General features: G+C 47.9%; 5 protein-coding genes across 5 annotated transcripts; all 5 read right to left on the reverse strand.

Annotated features, from left to right (window-relative positions):
• Positions 1-2,551: 2,551 nt before the first annotated feature.
• Positions 2,552-3,631, reverse strand: AKAW2_81010A (uncharacterized protein; the record flags this gene model as incomplete). Its single annotated transcript, XM_041682094.1, has 2 exons — positions 2,552-2,807; positions 3,390-3,631. 2 exons carry the CDS (start codon positions 3,629-3,631, stop codon positions 2,552-2,554), a joined length of 498 nt encoding a protein of 165 aa, XP_041548971.1.
• A 3,129-nt stretch (positions 3,632-6,760) lies between these two features.
• AKAW2_81011A (general transcription factor IIH subunit TFB6 family) lies at positions 6,761-7,864 on the reverse strand (the record flags this gene model as incomplete). The annotated part of the gene is made up of 2 exons (XM_041682095.1): positions 6,761-7,287; positions 7,414-7,864. 2 exons carry the CDS (start codon positions 7,862-7,864, stop codon positions 6,761-6,763), a joined length of 978 nt encoding a protein of 325 aa, XP_041548972.1.
• A 762-nt stretch (positions 7,865-8,626) lies between these two features.
• RRP7 (putative ribosomal small subunit assembly protein) lies at positions 8,627-9,604 on the reverse strand (the record flags this gene model as incomplete). Its single annotated transcript, XM_041682096.1, has 2 exons — positions 8,627-8,635; positions 8,693-9,604. The coding sequence occupies 2 exons, from the start codon at positions 9,602-9,604 to the stop codon at positions 8,627-8,629; spliced, it is 921 nt and encodes a 306-aa protein (XP_041548973.1).
• Positions 9,605-9,986: 382 nt separating this feature from the next.
• DMC1 (recombinase DMC1) lies at positions 9,987-11,540 on the reverse strand (the record flags this gene model as incomplete). The annotated part of the gene is made up of 9 exons (XM_041682097.1): positions 9,987-10,054; positions 10,102-10,264; positions 10,313-10,335; positions 10,398-10,825; positions 10,889-10,992; positions 11,081-11,176; positions 11,238-11,293; positions 11,359-11,395; positions 11,502-11,540. The coding sequence occupies 9 exons, from the start codon at positions 11,538-11,540 to the stop codon at positions 9,987-9,989; spliced, it is 1,014 nt and encodes a 337-aa protein (XP_041548974.1).
• Positions 11,541-12,507: 967 nt separating this feature from the next.
• On the reverse strand, positions 12,508-13,575 carry gisB (putative zinc knuckle nucleic acid binding protein; the record flags this gene model as incomplete). The annotated part of the gene is made up of 7 exons (XM_041682098.1): positions 12,508-12,747; positions 12,808-12,993; positions 13,056-13,171; positions 13,232-13,273; positions 13,336-13,347; positions 13,420-13,455; positions 13,521-13,575. 7 exons carry the CDS (start codon positions 13,573-13,575, stop codon positions 12,508-12,510), a joined length of 687 nt encoding a protein of 228 aa, XP_041548975.1.
• Positions 13,576-15,132: the final 1,557 nt, after the last annotated feature.

Consider the following 15,132-nt stretch of genomic DNA (forward strand, 5'->3'; position numbering starts at 1 on the left):
CAACAAAAAAGATTTCAAAACTGGCGAGGCAGAAAAGCACGAGTAAATCAGAAATAAGGGAAAAACTGGGAAAGATGCCCGATCCACTAGTTCGCGGTAGCTCAGATAGAAAGCATTGACGGAGCGGAAGATAGTTGGATAGAACGTGAAGAATTCCCCAGGATGGCGGCCGGCAGAAAAATTGATTGAACGAGCGACTCGGTGAAAGTTGGGACAAGACGAGAAGTTGGGTTCAGCCTTGACTTGCAGGCCAGCTCCGTCAGGTGCCAAGACTCAGGTTCCTCGGGTGGTTGCAATGAAATAGCCGGAAAGGTACAAGATCCATGGAGTGAATCGAACAAAACCGGAAGAGGTGTGGTAGATCTGAGGTGACAATGCGTGAATAGCCAGAAATAGGCGTTGTCACCATAGCATGACCGCGTTCGTCGAGGATACACCCAGAGAAGGCCACATCCGCTCCGGTTGCGACCGACCCGATCGATCCACCCAGTCTTCAGCGGACCTGCACCACAAAAGCCATGCAACAGCCGAGACGTATTTCCAACCATTCAGAAAGCGAGGCGCAGAAAGGGCCATGGACGAGTTGATGGTTGAGCGACCGTCCGAAACTCATCGTGAAATAGATCAGGGCGAGATAATCGTAAGGCGCAAAATGGTCGCTGACAGACCGTGCCGGACGGAAGTGGAAAGTCATTTTCGACGACCCGGATGCAGAGCAATCGGTGGACATGTTCACCCACAGCCGACTAATTCAACCAACGTCGCCTCCAGCGAATCGGTGATTCCATGCTTCTGGATGCATGAGAAGCGATGATGGACCCGAGACAGTGGTAGTCGATTTTCCGTCGCAACCACACACAGCTAGGCACCGGCACAGGCAGGGAAGGGGGAGAAAAGTGAAAGAAAACGGGAGAGAAAAACAACAAAACAAATATGGCATACGAGTCGATGCGAAACTCAAAATAATAAGAGAACAGTAACAACTTACCAGGTAATGAAAAGCGAAGCGTTGAGTTGCGTTGCTTTGGGGATGGCGCAAATAGCAAGGATGCGTGGAAGACTCGGGCGTCAGAGAAATCAGGAACTGTAGAGAACTTCAAGATAACTCCGGCGAGGTGGAGAAAAGATAATAAGAAATTCAAGAAAAAGAGGAAAAGGCACAAAGAAGAGTTACAGAAGAACTATCCGCAAACCAACTCCGTCTTTTCCGATAAGAACAAGGGAACGGTAGAAGGACTGAAGGAGGGAGAGATATTATGGGGGGGGAGGGGAGGGAAGAGAGAAAGAGAAGAGAGAAGGAAGAAGAGAGGAAGAGGCGAGGAGGGGTAGAAGAAAGATTATTCTTCAGGATGGAGGGGAGGGAAAGGGAAGGGAAGGGAAGGAAAACGAGGGAAAGAATGGCTACTACTACGTACTACTGCTAGGGCAGACCAGGGACGGGAGAAAGCAGAAAATCGTTTAGACGAACAAACCAAAACCCAATAAGAATAATGAATAATCAAGCACACAAGCACCCAAAGCTCGCAGGAGCCAAAGCAGGTCTTGGGTTTGGTTTACTGGGGCCTACTTTTCTTGCTGCTTCCAGCTACTGCTTGCTGCTGCTGCTGCTCCTGCTGCTGCTGCTGCTTAGTGCTGCTTCTGCTTGCTGCTTGGTGCTGCTACTACTGCTGCTGCTAAACTACTACTGGGACTGTGAGGAGATGAGGGGCGGGCGCAGCAGCAAGAAGCGCTGCCAGCTGGGTGGGACAAAAGTTTGCCGACTCAGGAAAGGCTCTGACGGGGGTTTTTCTTTTGGGTCGATTTTTCTTCCTTTTTTTTTTTTCATTTTTCCTTTTTCTCTATTTCCTTTTTGGTATTTTATTTAATTCTTTTTTACTCAGGTGAATTTTTATTTTATTATTACTTTTATTTCTTTTTTTGTTTCCCATCTGTTCCTTGACCACATTTTTCTTTACTTCCTTTTCCTTTCCTCTGATTTAGTCAGTAACCCTTAGTCAATTACTCTAGCCAGAAGCAAGAAAAAGAAAGTGAATGAAAAAGACAATAAAAAATAAAATCAGAAAAATAGAGGACCGGGTCTTGTCGATCTGGATTTCATCCTGGTGGGAATCGTGTGGCCGTGGCGGGAAATAATGATAATACATACACAGATACATACATACACCCACACCCACACACAGTCTGGAAAGTATCTCTAGTATTGGTATTGTCTTGGTATCCAGCATTCAGGTTGGAATTGGATTGTTCTATCGGGTGTACGACCTTGCTGGATGTATGTTTTAGATCATGATCCAGATATCGACTGCAGAGTTCAACAACGAAATATTGCTAGAGTCTTATCTTGACTCTTTGTTTCTTTAAGATGATCTCACTCAAACAGTAGTTTCTCACAGCCATACATAGCCATGTTATTTATCCCTTCCCATTGAATTATTCATGATGCACCAAATGACTGCTGTATGTTGATGGATCTTGGTTGTAAGTTAGGAAAAAGAACTACTTAAAAGTACTTTACCTATAAAAGGTACGTACCTTCATGACGGATACCTGCCTACCGTGCTTGCTGCGACAGACCCAATACAGAGAAGGTGTTAATCCCAGGGCCATGCAGTGGATACATCCACCGTCGACGGACCCAACCCAACCAAACTACCCTGCGACCAGATGACTGCTGCAGCCTGCGGGTTTGCAACCTGACATGGTCCTTATTTCCATCGCATGCAATAATTTTTGTACTATCCTCTGGTAGTTGAACAACCCTAGGCAATAAAGTTTGCATTCTTTTCTTTTTTTTCTTCCCTTCGATCCTAATTATTTTTTTTTCTATTTAGTTCATAGTTTCGCTCTTTCGTTTATCGCATGATATTGCTGGTGAATGGAAGATGCCAATAACTTGGAAATCAATGAAGCTTATAAAACGCGCCGGGCTTTTTGTAACGTACCCATGGCTTGGGGTTCTGTCTGAAGCAAGTGTATACATACGCACAACTTGATCTATCTGTCCATAATCTCGTTCCGATGCGTCAACGAGAAACAAGAGATTTGATAACGATCTCTCAAGAATCATGTAGGGAGGGCAGCATGTTGCTCATTATATCGACAAATCTAAATGGAAAAACACCCATTCCCCGAGATGGAGGGGAAATTGAAGGGTCTTTATCCGCAAGCACACCATCTTAAGGTAAGGGGACGGATCAAGTACACATCAAGTATGGAGTACAATAATCCCCCCTTGAAAGGGTTGTACATATACTTAGTAATGATGGTGGGAATAAGTAACGAACTAATCAATTGATACATGGCGACCAGGAAACAAAACTAACAAAGGGCGGGAAAAAGAGCGAAGAGGCAAAAAAGTAGACGAAGGATCGTGATCGACGTGTACCTACCTTGAGGATTCATAAATATGGCCGACTCGCTGCACGAAATCTGCAAGGACCTGAGCGAATGCACATGCAGAGAGAGAGACCAGAAAGGTCGTGAGGCCTTTTCCCTGCGTGGTGTCGCGTTGTGACTCGTCGGGTTCCATTCGCGTCCCATGGGCCCTTATCGTCATAGGTCCTGTCCCGTTCTCCGCCCTGACTTGGTCGGGAGATGGGATGAGCCGAAACTCGACGGTCATTTCATTCATTCATTCATGCATTCAATTCGTAGATCGGTTGCCATTTGCAGCCACACCTCAGTTCTTTTTTTTTTTCATTGTTCATTCACCTTTTGGATCGACCATCCATTTTGCCCTACTGTACAGTACAGTTGAGCTGGGCGGCTGAATGGCAAGTAAATAGATGTTAGCTGAACTTTATGGATGAATGGAGAGAGGCGGGAGAGAGGATGGGGGCGCTGAAATGGCGGTCTTAATGGGATTACTTATTTTTTTTTTCTCTTCTCTTTTTTTTTTTTCTAACTGGGGATTAAATTGGCCCGAAGAAACTCTCAACCACAATCAAGAACCAACCAGACCGACGACCGGGTAAAACTGGCAGCGCCTGGACTTTGTGGGAAAAGTTCAATGAAAGGAAAAATGGCCCCCACCCAATGTGCCCCAGACCCATGGATCGTGGAGCAAGCTAGCCTGCTACTTGTCTATGACGGAGGACTAATCGGGTACCCAGGAGACATTCGAGAAGCAAGAACGGTCCATGTGGAAAGTGGATGGTGCTATACTCTGAATAAGTTAAATTGTTGATTTTTTTTTCTTCTTTTCTTTTCTTTGACTCACTAGCACATTTGGAGAATAAATTGATCATAAATTGATGGGAGGTATATTACCTATTTACACAGAGTAACATGAAAGTCTGTGGTTCACGTTAATAATAGATAGATAGTGGCCGACGGGGAGAGATGGTCAAAGCGAGCAAGACTAAAAGAAAATAAACGGGAAATCGATCAACTGATTGACTTCCAAACTAACTAAATACAATATGTAACTAAATAGATACTAGAGACAAAGTATGCTTGCTGCCAGATTGACTTCTAGTGAGAGAAAGCGAAAAGGCAATCAACAACATTTCATTCCAATTGAGGTCATAGCCCAAGAAATTCCGCACACACACAAGGTTTGTTGTGGGTGTGGATTTAGCTGCGATTATATAAAAAGAAAATTGAGTAAAAAAAGGCGACCATTCATTCCATGTGAGGGCGACTCCACCGGGGTCAGCTCGAACCATGGAAATGAGGTCCATGTGGTGCCCATTGGTCAGGATCCGGGCACCGGCGGCTCGTACGGTAAATTTGGGCCACCGCAGCCTGTCATTCACATTACAAGTTTACGACCAGTACCGCTTGCGCCTAATCGGGCAAGTCAGATTGCGGGTTCTGGAATCCCACGAGTTGTTTTCTTTTTTTTTCTTATTCAGTGTTTCTGAGACAGAATTCCTTCAGCCTCGTGAAGGGCGAAGGGGGCGCTGGCTGATTCATGGTTTTTCCCATCGTTCCAGATTTTAGCTAGTTTGTTTCAATTCACAATGGGACATGTGGTGGTATTATTCATGTCTATGATCTAAACTTTAGTGCTTGTCTGTATTGATTTAGTATTTACATTAGCACTCTTACTTAGTATATGTTCTAATTCTCAGCTTTGCCTCGACGCGCACGCGACGCGACCGACCGACCAACTGACTGCTTTGCACTGCAGGATCCCGTGTGGTAATCAATAACTTTACCTACTTGGGAGTTGGGAAGAACCAGTCAACGCAACTTCAAGTGGCAAGAAATACGAGCGTCATCAATTCCGGGAAAAGGAAGGTAATTCAAATTAATTAGCTCCAATAAGTCTGGGGAACGATCATCATCATCATCAATAACATCATCATCATGATTATCCCATGGAAAAGGTCACTGGCATGAGCAAGGGAGCTGAGCTCTCTCAATCTATGGATTTTCATTCCCTTGATTCCATGTGTATCGTGAGCAATTTCCGAGAGATGGGGAAGGGAGGGAGGGAGGGAGGGAGGGAGGGAGATAAAGAGATCGATCTACTATTGAAAAAGTCATAATAACTACGGATTATTCTACCAGGAATAAGGCTGCCTAGTGTTACCCTTTCCTAGCTTGGGCCACCCTTACTTCCAACTACACGGAAAGGAAAAGTCGATGATGATGATGATTATATCAATACGTATACACCACCAGAAGAACACTTTTCATTATCAGTAACATATTTGCCCATGCAGGTATATCATTTTTTAAGATACCACATATGCACATACATGAGAAAGCAAGTAGGGTCGGGGGTTGGTTACACTATCATGCCGCTTGCTTGTTAAGCAACCCCCCGTCCCTTGCAGATTTCCGCCCTCCTTCCTCTCCTTGCCTTTGCACCTGGCCGTTATCGATGCAAACATCCCACCCACCACCAACCTAACCTAACCCTTTTCTTTGCTTCTCGGCTGGAGGAACCCTCAACCAGGGATTCCTACTATAAGTACCTTGGGCTGGAAATCTGATACAGGACAGGGCCTTTGTTGTATTCTTTTGTTGTTGAAATGGAGCGTCCATATATTGAACCATGGATGTCCCATATCCCAGAGACCAGGCATGTCCCAGGGAAGGGAAATTTCTAGCTGTGTTTCATATAGGGTGAAACCGGGCTGAAGCTGAAATGTCTCATAAGGTAACGGTATATCAATAATTAACTAGGAATCTCTTCTACTGTTTGTGCACAAGTACAAGTTCGTACGAACCATCCAACAATCACCTCTCAACGACCCACTCAAATCCACTCCTCCAGCTGAGGTAGGGTGGGTGATTGTCTGGATCTCTCACCTGTTCAGCAAGCAACATCCCCACTCACTCAACTCACATTGATCCGGTCCCTCCGAACAGCTACGCGGTTACGACCTCTTTCTTGGTTCGTGTTAGCTTCGGTTGTTAGGGACGCGGATGCGGCACATTTGCTCTGCTGGAGCAGGGCTTATTATTATTATTAATATGGCCTTTTGTCGGGCCGGAAATCGGGACAAAGTCACTGAAGTCTAGACTGCTACTGTTGCCTCTGGCATGGTGTAGTATATTGCGGTAGTTAAGAGAGGAGTGTTGAGCCAGGCGATAGCGACTGTAGCGAATGATAGAACCAAACAAAGTATAACTCCAAGCACTCGTCATGCACCCTTAATATCAGATACAAGACCAACAACCCAAGTGTCCTCAACGCCATAGACCCCCTGATAACTAGTACTGCCCTTATAAACACCATATCCACCCCATACATACACAAAACACCACATCCCATCAAACCAACCAAAAGTACAGAAGCTAGATATCAATCATCATCATCCTCCAACTCCACCACAAAATCTCCCGTATCACAAACCCCTCCATCCCCCGCGGCCAAATCCTCATCACAAAACTCACCGACATTCCCCAACTCATCGCCCAACAACTGAATCGTCCTCTCATAAACCTTCGCCGTCTCCATCTCCCACTTCCCAGGAACAGGCATATAATCCTCCAATTTATTCGCATCCCCATAGACATCCTCGAACTCTTCATCCTCATCCTCATCATAATCATCATCCTCTGCCCCATTAGCATCCTCAATTTCCTTCTCTCTCTTCTCAACAACCAACACCCGACACGACTCCGCAATACTCTTAATCCGGACCTTCTCCGTCATGGACACCACACTCTTTTTCTCCCCGTTACCACTACCACCACCTAAAAGCTCCGCAAACACCTCATCCAACTTCCGCAGTAAGCGGAACGTAGGCGCCGCTGAGAAGGGATACTCGGGCAGGTAGGAGTTGACCTGGATGGCTAGGGAGATGAGGTAGGGGATTTGGAGGGATGCTAGCCATATACATCATACATGTCTCTATCAGCATTCGCTCGCTCTCCCAGGAACAATAACCAACCAACCAAGAACACGAAGAGTTGAATGAGAGAGAGAGAGGGAGAGAGAGAAGGGGTACTTACGCGTCCCACTAACCCAAAGCACATCCACCAAACCCTCCAATTCCCTCGCTACTTCCTTGAAGCTTTCATAGCCCTGCACATCTCCTTCTCCTCCATCATTCCCTCCCCTCCGAGCTTCGAACGACTCCGGGGAATAACCCGTCGCATTATTAGAGTTGAATCCAGCATCATCATCATCATCATCATCATCATCATCATCATTAGGCTTATAATAAGCACTACTGAATTTCTTTGCGTGCCGGCGCGAAATCCTCAGTAACGTCGTATCGATGTGATTAATCACTGTTGCTTCTTTGGCGGACCCTGCGCGCAGAGGATGCGTTCGCGGTTTTGGGAGGAGGGAGGGCGTGCTTGGTCGTGGGGTGGAGGGGGCGGGGGATGGGAGGGTCGGTGGGAGGAAGCCTCCTCCTCCTCCTCTTTCTCCTTCGGTGTTGGGTGTTGTGGATGTCATTGTATGGTTGTTGGGTGAGGTTGAGGTTGTAGTTGAGGTTTTTTTGGAGTTGCGATGGTGAAGAATAGTGGGGTGGTGGTGGTGGTGTGGGGTAGGAGATTGCGTGCAGGTACGAGATAAAGATAGTTATTCTGAGTTCAGGATGCTGCTGTCTCTGCTAGAGGTTATGGGTATGCATGTTGTTGTTTATTTCGGTGGGCTGATCTGATCTTGATGCTCTTTGGTTGCTTCTGGGATGTTCGTCCGATGCGATGCGATGCGATGCGCCGACGATGTCATCGCCAAGCCGGGTTGGTCTGTGCGTTACTATAATGAATGTCGACGACTGATACAGTAGAGAATCTACAGATTACAACTATATGTGTAGAATAGGGTTATGGACATCACAAATAATCATGTTATATATTTAGTCTACAAGAAGCGAACATATGCCTAAACCAGCAGCAAGTCAGCAATGCATCCAGAACTCATCTAGATAAGCAAAATGACGAAAGAGAATTGCTTCAGTAGGTGAGAAGATTGGATTATGCTGGTTTTTGTAGACATGGCATGACATCAAGCAACAGCTGAGTCTTGCTACTCTGGCCCCAGCGGATTCATCATTTGCAGTGTAAACCATACGGAATTAAGAAAAGTGTCAAAACTCACATCATCCGGCATCCCTCCAAGCCAATTCTCTATCGAATAAAGCACTTTTGGACGAACCCCCCAAACGCCATGCTAAACCGACCCAACAATGCCAAACAGGACGAAAGAATAAGATCACTCAGGCTGAGACACCGTTAGCATATATGACACATACCATATCCAAGGAGGGAGTAGACTTACTGCAATCTTCCCCTTCCGCTTCTTCATATCCGCCAACTTCCTCCTATCATCATCAAACTTCTTAAGCAGCTGGATCTGCTTCTCCTTTCTCTTCTCACGAGACTGGAACCGATAGAAGTCTTCCAGTCCCTTAGACTTCTCCTTCTGCTTCTCAACCAACTGCCTAGCCTCATCCTCATGAGCCGCCTCCGCCAACTTCGGTCCAGACGTAACAGTAATGAATCCATCCTCGTCGGGTTCCTGCGCCCTGCGCGCCTCCTCCCTCTTCCTGACCTCCGCGACCTGCGTAAACACCGTCATATAATCATTGACGGTGCGCAGCAACTCCGCCCGATCCGGATACCTCAACTGCTCATGGGTGATGTACCTCTGCAGTCCCAGAGAAGGTACCCGATCGCCCTCAACACCCTCGCCCCAGACAATCTCCGTGCCCTTCTTCGCGGCCTTGCGCGCCGCTTTCAAACTCGCCTCCATGCTGGGCTTGTCGGCGAAGACGACGATCGCGTGCGACCCGCTCTTCTGGAGCTGGCGGTCCCAGGTAGCGGGGAGGTCGACATCGTCCAGCTGTGCTTGGAGTTCGTCGGCGGTGACACGCTTGCGTTTCTTGCTGCTGGCGATGTTGCCTTGCGGGGTGGCTTGCATGCCCTTCCTTTTGGTCGGGACGGCTTCGAATTCCACGCGCTCTATGCGGCCTGCGGAGAGCTGGGTGCCGAAGAGGTGGCGCAGGTGGGTTTCGGTCGTGTCGACGGGAATGTTCACGATGAACATCGAGCGGGGAGTGTCGGCGTCTGGGATGCGAGGCTCATGGGCGCGGAGGTAGAGGTAGTGTGTTGCTGGTTTGGGATATGCTGGGGTTGCGGGGAAGTGTAGGGGCAGGATTGAAAATCCTGCGATCTCGAGATCTGCCTTCATGTTGTCTGGTACTCTCGGAGGTATTTGGTTTTAGGGTGAGGAGAGAAGGTAAAAAAAGTGATTGGACTGGTAAGGGTTGCGGAAATTGTAGCGCCGCAAATTAGTTGGCGGAGAGACTTTTTTTACTTTAGCGGGAATTTTTGCAACGGCAGTTTGGAAGGCGGAGAGAGCTGCTTGCGTTACCCGATAATCAACATCGACAGTACTTGGCCTCAATTCACAATCAAACTGTTGATGACATTGTAGTACATTGCTGTCGCAGATACATCGCTTCAGCAGAAATTAGAAAGAAAAGAAATGTGCACTTTAGCAATGCGCCACATGGCCGTTGCCCAGTTCTTTCCATACTTCGTCTTGAGCCATACTCATATCTTTATCGGGACTACACCTTATCAGGATCATTGATCCCACCATTGGTGATGACATACGTCGCCTCTCTCTCAGGGCAGTCTGTGAACAGTTAGAGAAGTAACGTGAGACCTACATACTTGGCAAACCTGGTGAGTCCTGTATCTTAGCCACTCGCTCTTCGCCACGGCCCTTACGGAGGAGCACTCGAGTCGCCGATGCATGTGCCAGGACATGACCTCCAACGGGCTTGCGGCCATCGGCTCCAGCGAAGAGTGCACTAGCGCCAGGGTCACTCTGAACCTGGTTGGTCTGCATTACATTAGACTATAGCTGTCTGCATATCAACGGAGAACGTACCATCAGAACGCAGATATTGAATTCTGCACACGGGAACGTCAGCCCCAGAGTAGTACTATATATATACCAGGAGTCAAAAACATACCTTCAGCCATATGAGCCAGCTTCATCAGAAACTGATTCAACTTCTGCTGACGATCAGCAAGCTCTCCACGTCCACAATAATCGACCCTGAAGCAGTTCATGATGCTATCGATAATCAACAACCTATACTCTCCACCGGCGAACTCTTTACTAAGAGTATTCAACAACTCCAGCTGATGCTCGCTGTTCAGCGCTCGCGCATAAGCAATATTCTCCTGAGCAGCATCAGGATCGACACCGAACCGCTCTGCAATCTGAGCGATGCGCTCAGGCCTGAACGTTCCCTCGGTATCAATATATGCCACTTTGCCGTCTGCACCACCCAGTTCCTTGGGAAGTTGGGCCACGACGGACATGGTGTGCGACAACTGAGTCTTGCCGCATCGAAACTCGCCGAAGACTTCGCTGATGCTCATGCTCTGAAAGCCACTAAGCGATATCAACTTAGCCTCTCCCATTACAGTAATATATTGGTATAAAGAGAGAACCTACCCTCCCAAAATAGAATCAAACTGTTTACTCCCGGTAGAAATTCTAACAATCCTCTTCCGTTGATGGCATAGTTCCATTGCCGTGATGAACCCCGAAGCCGAGGGCTGTATATATCGACATTTCGTTAGCACCTCACCCTGGCACGAACAATAACCCCAGACAGAGCTATCATCATGTCATGTTGATACATACCAAGCTCTTCTGAATAGCATCCTTAATCTTCTCGACCTTGACCTCACTGAATCCCTTTATCTTCAACAGATTCTTGCGGGTAGCACCGTGAACAGACTGAGCAGGTTAACAGCGAGGCTCTCTTTAAACTTCCAATATTAGACCGGACAATACATACAGCAACAGTATAGTACCCATTCGTCTTTAGCTTCGTGATATCCGCTACTCCGATGCCTTGAACATACTATCAGTATATGGATGTGAAAGGAAGCGAATAGTGAAGAGTATATATATAGTACCATGGGCTTGGATGGTATCAATGTCAACGATAAAGACCTGTCATTGAAACAATGTTAACACAATGTTAGGAGATAGTTAGACCATTCAGTCAACGTCATTGCTCATAAGGAATGACGAAGAATGAGGGTAGAGGGATGAATACATCATCATTGAACTCGTCGCTCGTGTCTGAGCCGGGCATGATTGTCGTTCAATTCGACTGATATGGGGAGACCTGGAGGTTGGATAGAGATGACAGATAGATACAGAGATGATTGATTGTCAATTGCAGCTGCGAGCATGCAGATTGAGCACGAAGGCAGCTGGTATGAGGACGAAGTAGACTAGTCCAGCGTCACGGGGTCTGCTCGTGACAGAAGAGCAGTGCTAAGCCCACCATACAATTGAGTAATGGCAATATCCCAATTACCTACGACCAGATGCTGAACAGCATGAAAAGGCGACGTTTTCCACACCCAATCATTCTGTTAGCTGTACCCTGTAAGCTACTTACTGATACGACAACATGAAGGCTTTATTCATCCCAGCTCTCAATATACTGCAATGGACCACTTTTGAATCTGAGATAATGCTTCTTTTTGCTTTTGTCTTTGTTTGTTTTGCTTCCCATTTGACGAATATCTGGAGGATATAGTACGAAAAGATGAGGAGGTAACCACCGCGCCAGGTACCTGTAGACCATTCACTATCTTCATCACACACAATCCCATCCGTATCAACTTGAAGCCTCTTCCCATGCATATCAACGCGCTTGCTTCGGTCCACCAATGTCTCTGCTGCGCTCACTTCACCTTTCACCTCGCCTGGCCTCGTCTCCCTCTTTTCTTTGCCGCACCTAAATTTTGGAAATGAGAAAGATACCCGAGGAGATCAATAGACGCCAACCATAAGACCCTGAGCCGTGTATAGGATCCAAGCAATAAAGGAACCTAAGACTTCGTGAAACTTTTGTTCGTCGTATACATAATAGGAATAGAAACCGGTCGGTGCCGAGAAGTGGAACAGGAGGGGCGCAATATATGCAAAGGAAGAAACCATGGGAATAATGAAAAAAAATGAGACCGATATCGGCAAACCCTATTACAAAAAAGAAAGAATGGAAAACAGACTCCCAGAAACTGGGATCAATCAGTCATGAAATTCGTCCTCTATGCGACAGCGGTAGTAGGAGCCGCAGCAGCAACGGGAGCAGCCTCCGCGCTGACCTCGGCAGCGGCGGCGGCAGGGGCAGCAGGAGCAGCAGCGGCGTCAACGGGCTGCTGAGCGACGGCCTCGTTGTTGGGGCAATCGCGGGAGATGTGTCCGGCCTGGGAGCACTTGTAGCAGACCTTGCCGGCGGAGCTCAGGGGACCGCCGTTGGGGGCAGTGCAGTCGCGGGAGATGTGACCCTATAGGATACCGGTCAGCCTCAATGTCCGTATCGCATCAGGTATAACAGGAACACCTACCAGCTTGCCGCAGGCGTAGCACTTCATAGCCTGAGCCTGGCAATCACGGGCGAAGTGGTTGGGGCCACCGCACTTGTAGCAAGTAGCAGCACGGGGGTATCCGTATCCACCACGGAAACCGCTGTTGAATCCGCCGCGGGGAGCAGGGGCCCGGGGAGCACCGGAAGCAGGAGCGGGGCAGTTGCGCTAGGAGAAGGTCAACGGTTTTGCCCGGCGAACAAGAAGTTAGGAGCGACGAGAAGACGTACGGCAAGGTGGCCGGGCTGGCTGCAGTTGTAGCAGCGGCCGTTGGCACCGTTAAGGCGCAACGTAGGACAATCGGCCTGAACGTGGCCTAGTCCCTGGCAGTTGTAGCATTGCTTGGCTGGATCGGAGATATATCAGTATTCCGGTGCGTTCCAACCACGAGGGCCGAAAACCTTACTCTCAGTCGTACGAGGACGCGGGCAGCTGCTGGACTCATGGCCTGTCGATTGATCGATCAGAGATCTCGTTCGAGCGACGTGACACACACCAGAAAGGACCTACCAGGCTGCTTGCCTGTTGGACAACGTAATTGAATCAGCAAATGATGCACAGTGAATAAGCTGCCAATGAACAAGGCCTACTCACAGTTGTAGCAGAGACGCTCGGAGGAAGAGCAGACCTCTACGTCAGCCCGTTAGCAAAATCCAGCATGGGCCAAGCGTTTCCTTCCCAAAGCAACTACTAACCAGCGTAGTGGCCAATGTTGCCACACTTGTAGCAGGCACGACGAGACAACAACATTTTGTCGGTAATGATTGAGCTATAGAAGAGGAAGTCACTCGGTCAGCGCTTCTGGTCCATGCTTGTTTAAGATCCCGCGGCTGGAAGAGCCATTCGCATCGGCATAGCAAGTGGGCGTCATAGAACACAATTCGTCGGCGGCGCAACTAGACGGAAATCATGTATTCCATGCGCTCAGCTGCCGCGGACGAAGTGTAAGTGACTGTTCCTCCACTGCCGAGTTCATAATGGAGGTTTGTCTTCCAAGGAAGTAGGATGCGGACAAAAAATCGGCCGAAGAATGGGTGGAAGGAACTGAAGTCGCGAAACGGCCACGGGAACGTATTGAAGTCACGAGGAACATCTGACAGCACTCACTCTTCCTAAAACCAACAACAGATCTTCTAGTCTCCTTGTCAATAGGACTGTTCGGATTGTCAGCTTGAGAACCTTGGAGGAGGAATAGCAGCACTTCCGACAGCCCACTCTTGAGACTCGAAAAAGTGGGCTGACAAAGCCAAAAGCGACACCGAATGGGGAATAACGATAGGGAAAAAAAATGACAGGAAAGAAAAAAAAAAAGAAAAAGGCACACAAACCCAGCACTGAACACACTCCAAACTAGACCTCACAGCAACACCAATCCCTCCGAACCACGAGAGACGAATAAGCAAAAAATAGATAGCTCTTGAACAAGATTTCTCCTGACACACAAAGACGGATGAGTAGAAAAGGATTTCGAATGCAACAACTTAAGCGATGAAGCTAAGCAAGGAAACGGAAAGAAACCAGTGTCGCAGGGTTTCTTTTTCCGTACGGTAACAAGAAAGATACCGGTTCGAATCGAAATTTACCATGGGTCCGGTTGTTCCCGTATCGCGTAAGGTAGTTGATTCGCTATCCTATTGGTCAGGAGCTCTCGCGTGCGCACGGCCTGAGGCACACGTTCCGGTTATGACTTGTATTGTCTTGATTACTGGGGATTGACGGTACATGTTCGAAACCGTCCGTCTGGCAGTTGTCATTCTCGATGACATGCAGCTCTGTGGCGTGGTCTCTCGAGTCCGGTGCACTTTTCTTTTTGGCTCCTGGAGCAGACACGTCCGAAGTTGGGGTTGGACTATTGCGAGACGGCCCAGTCTAGACCGGGCTTTGCGAAGACCGAGCTAGAATCATGTAGATATAGTCGATCTGTTGGAAGTATACGAGGAAGCCAGATCGGCGAGCTGTATGGCCAGTGTAAATTCCAGCGGTAGTGAAATCTATGACCGCATCTAAGCTGACTGGTACTAATCAAAGCCCCCGGCGTGCAAATCATGGATGCTCTCTAAGCTTTCCTTGTCCCCCTCCCAAGGTTCGCCCATGGGCTTTCCTACGGTACGCCTCGATCGCGTCGTACAGAAAGAGTTATTTGGGACGTGAGCTATCAACATATTTGGCTTCAAAAATGTAACCCTGCCTATACACAGCGGGCGGTTGATTTATGCATTATTAGTAGTTCCATACAAGCTGTCCTAACTCCCGCAATATGATGATTCCATTTACTCTTCCTTCTCAACCACAGCCGGAGCCTTGAGC

This window comes from Aspergillus luchuensis, chromosome 8 (assembly GCF_016861625.1).
Source record: "Aspergillus luchuensis IFO 4308 DNA, chromosome 8, nearly complete sequence".
Lineage (NCBI taxonomy): Eukaryota > Fungi > Ascomycota > Eurotiomycetes > Eurotiales > Aspergillaceae > Aspergillus > Aspergillus luchuensis.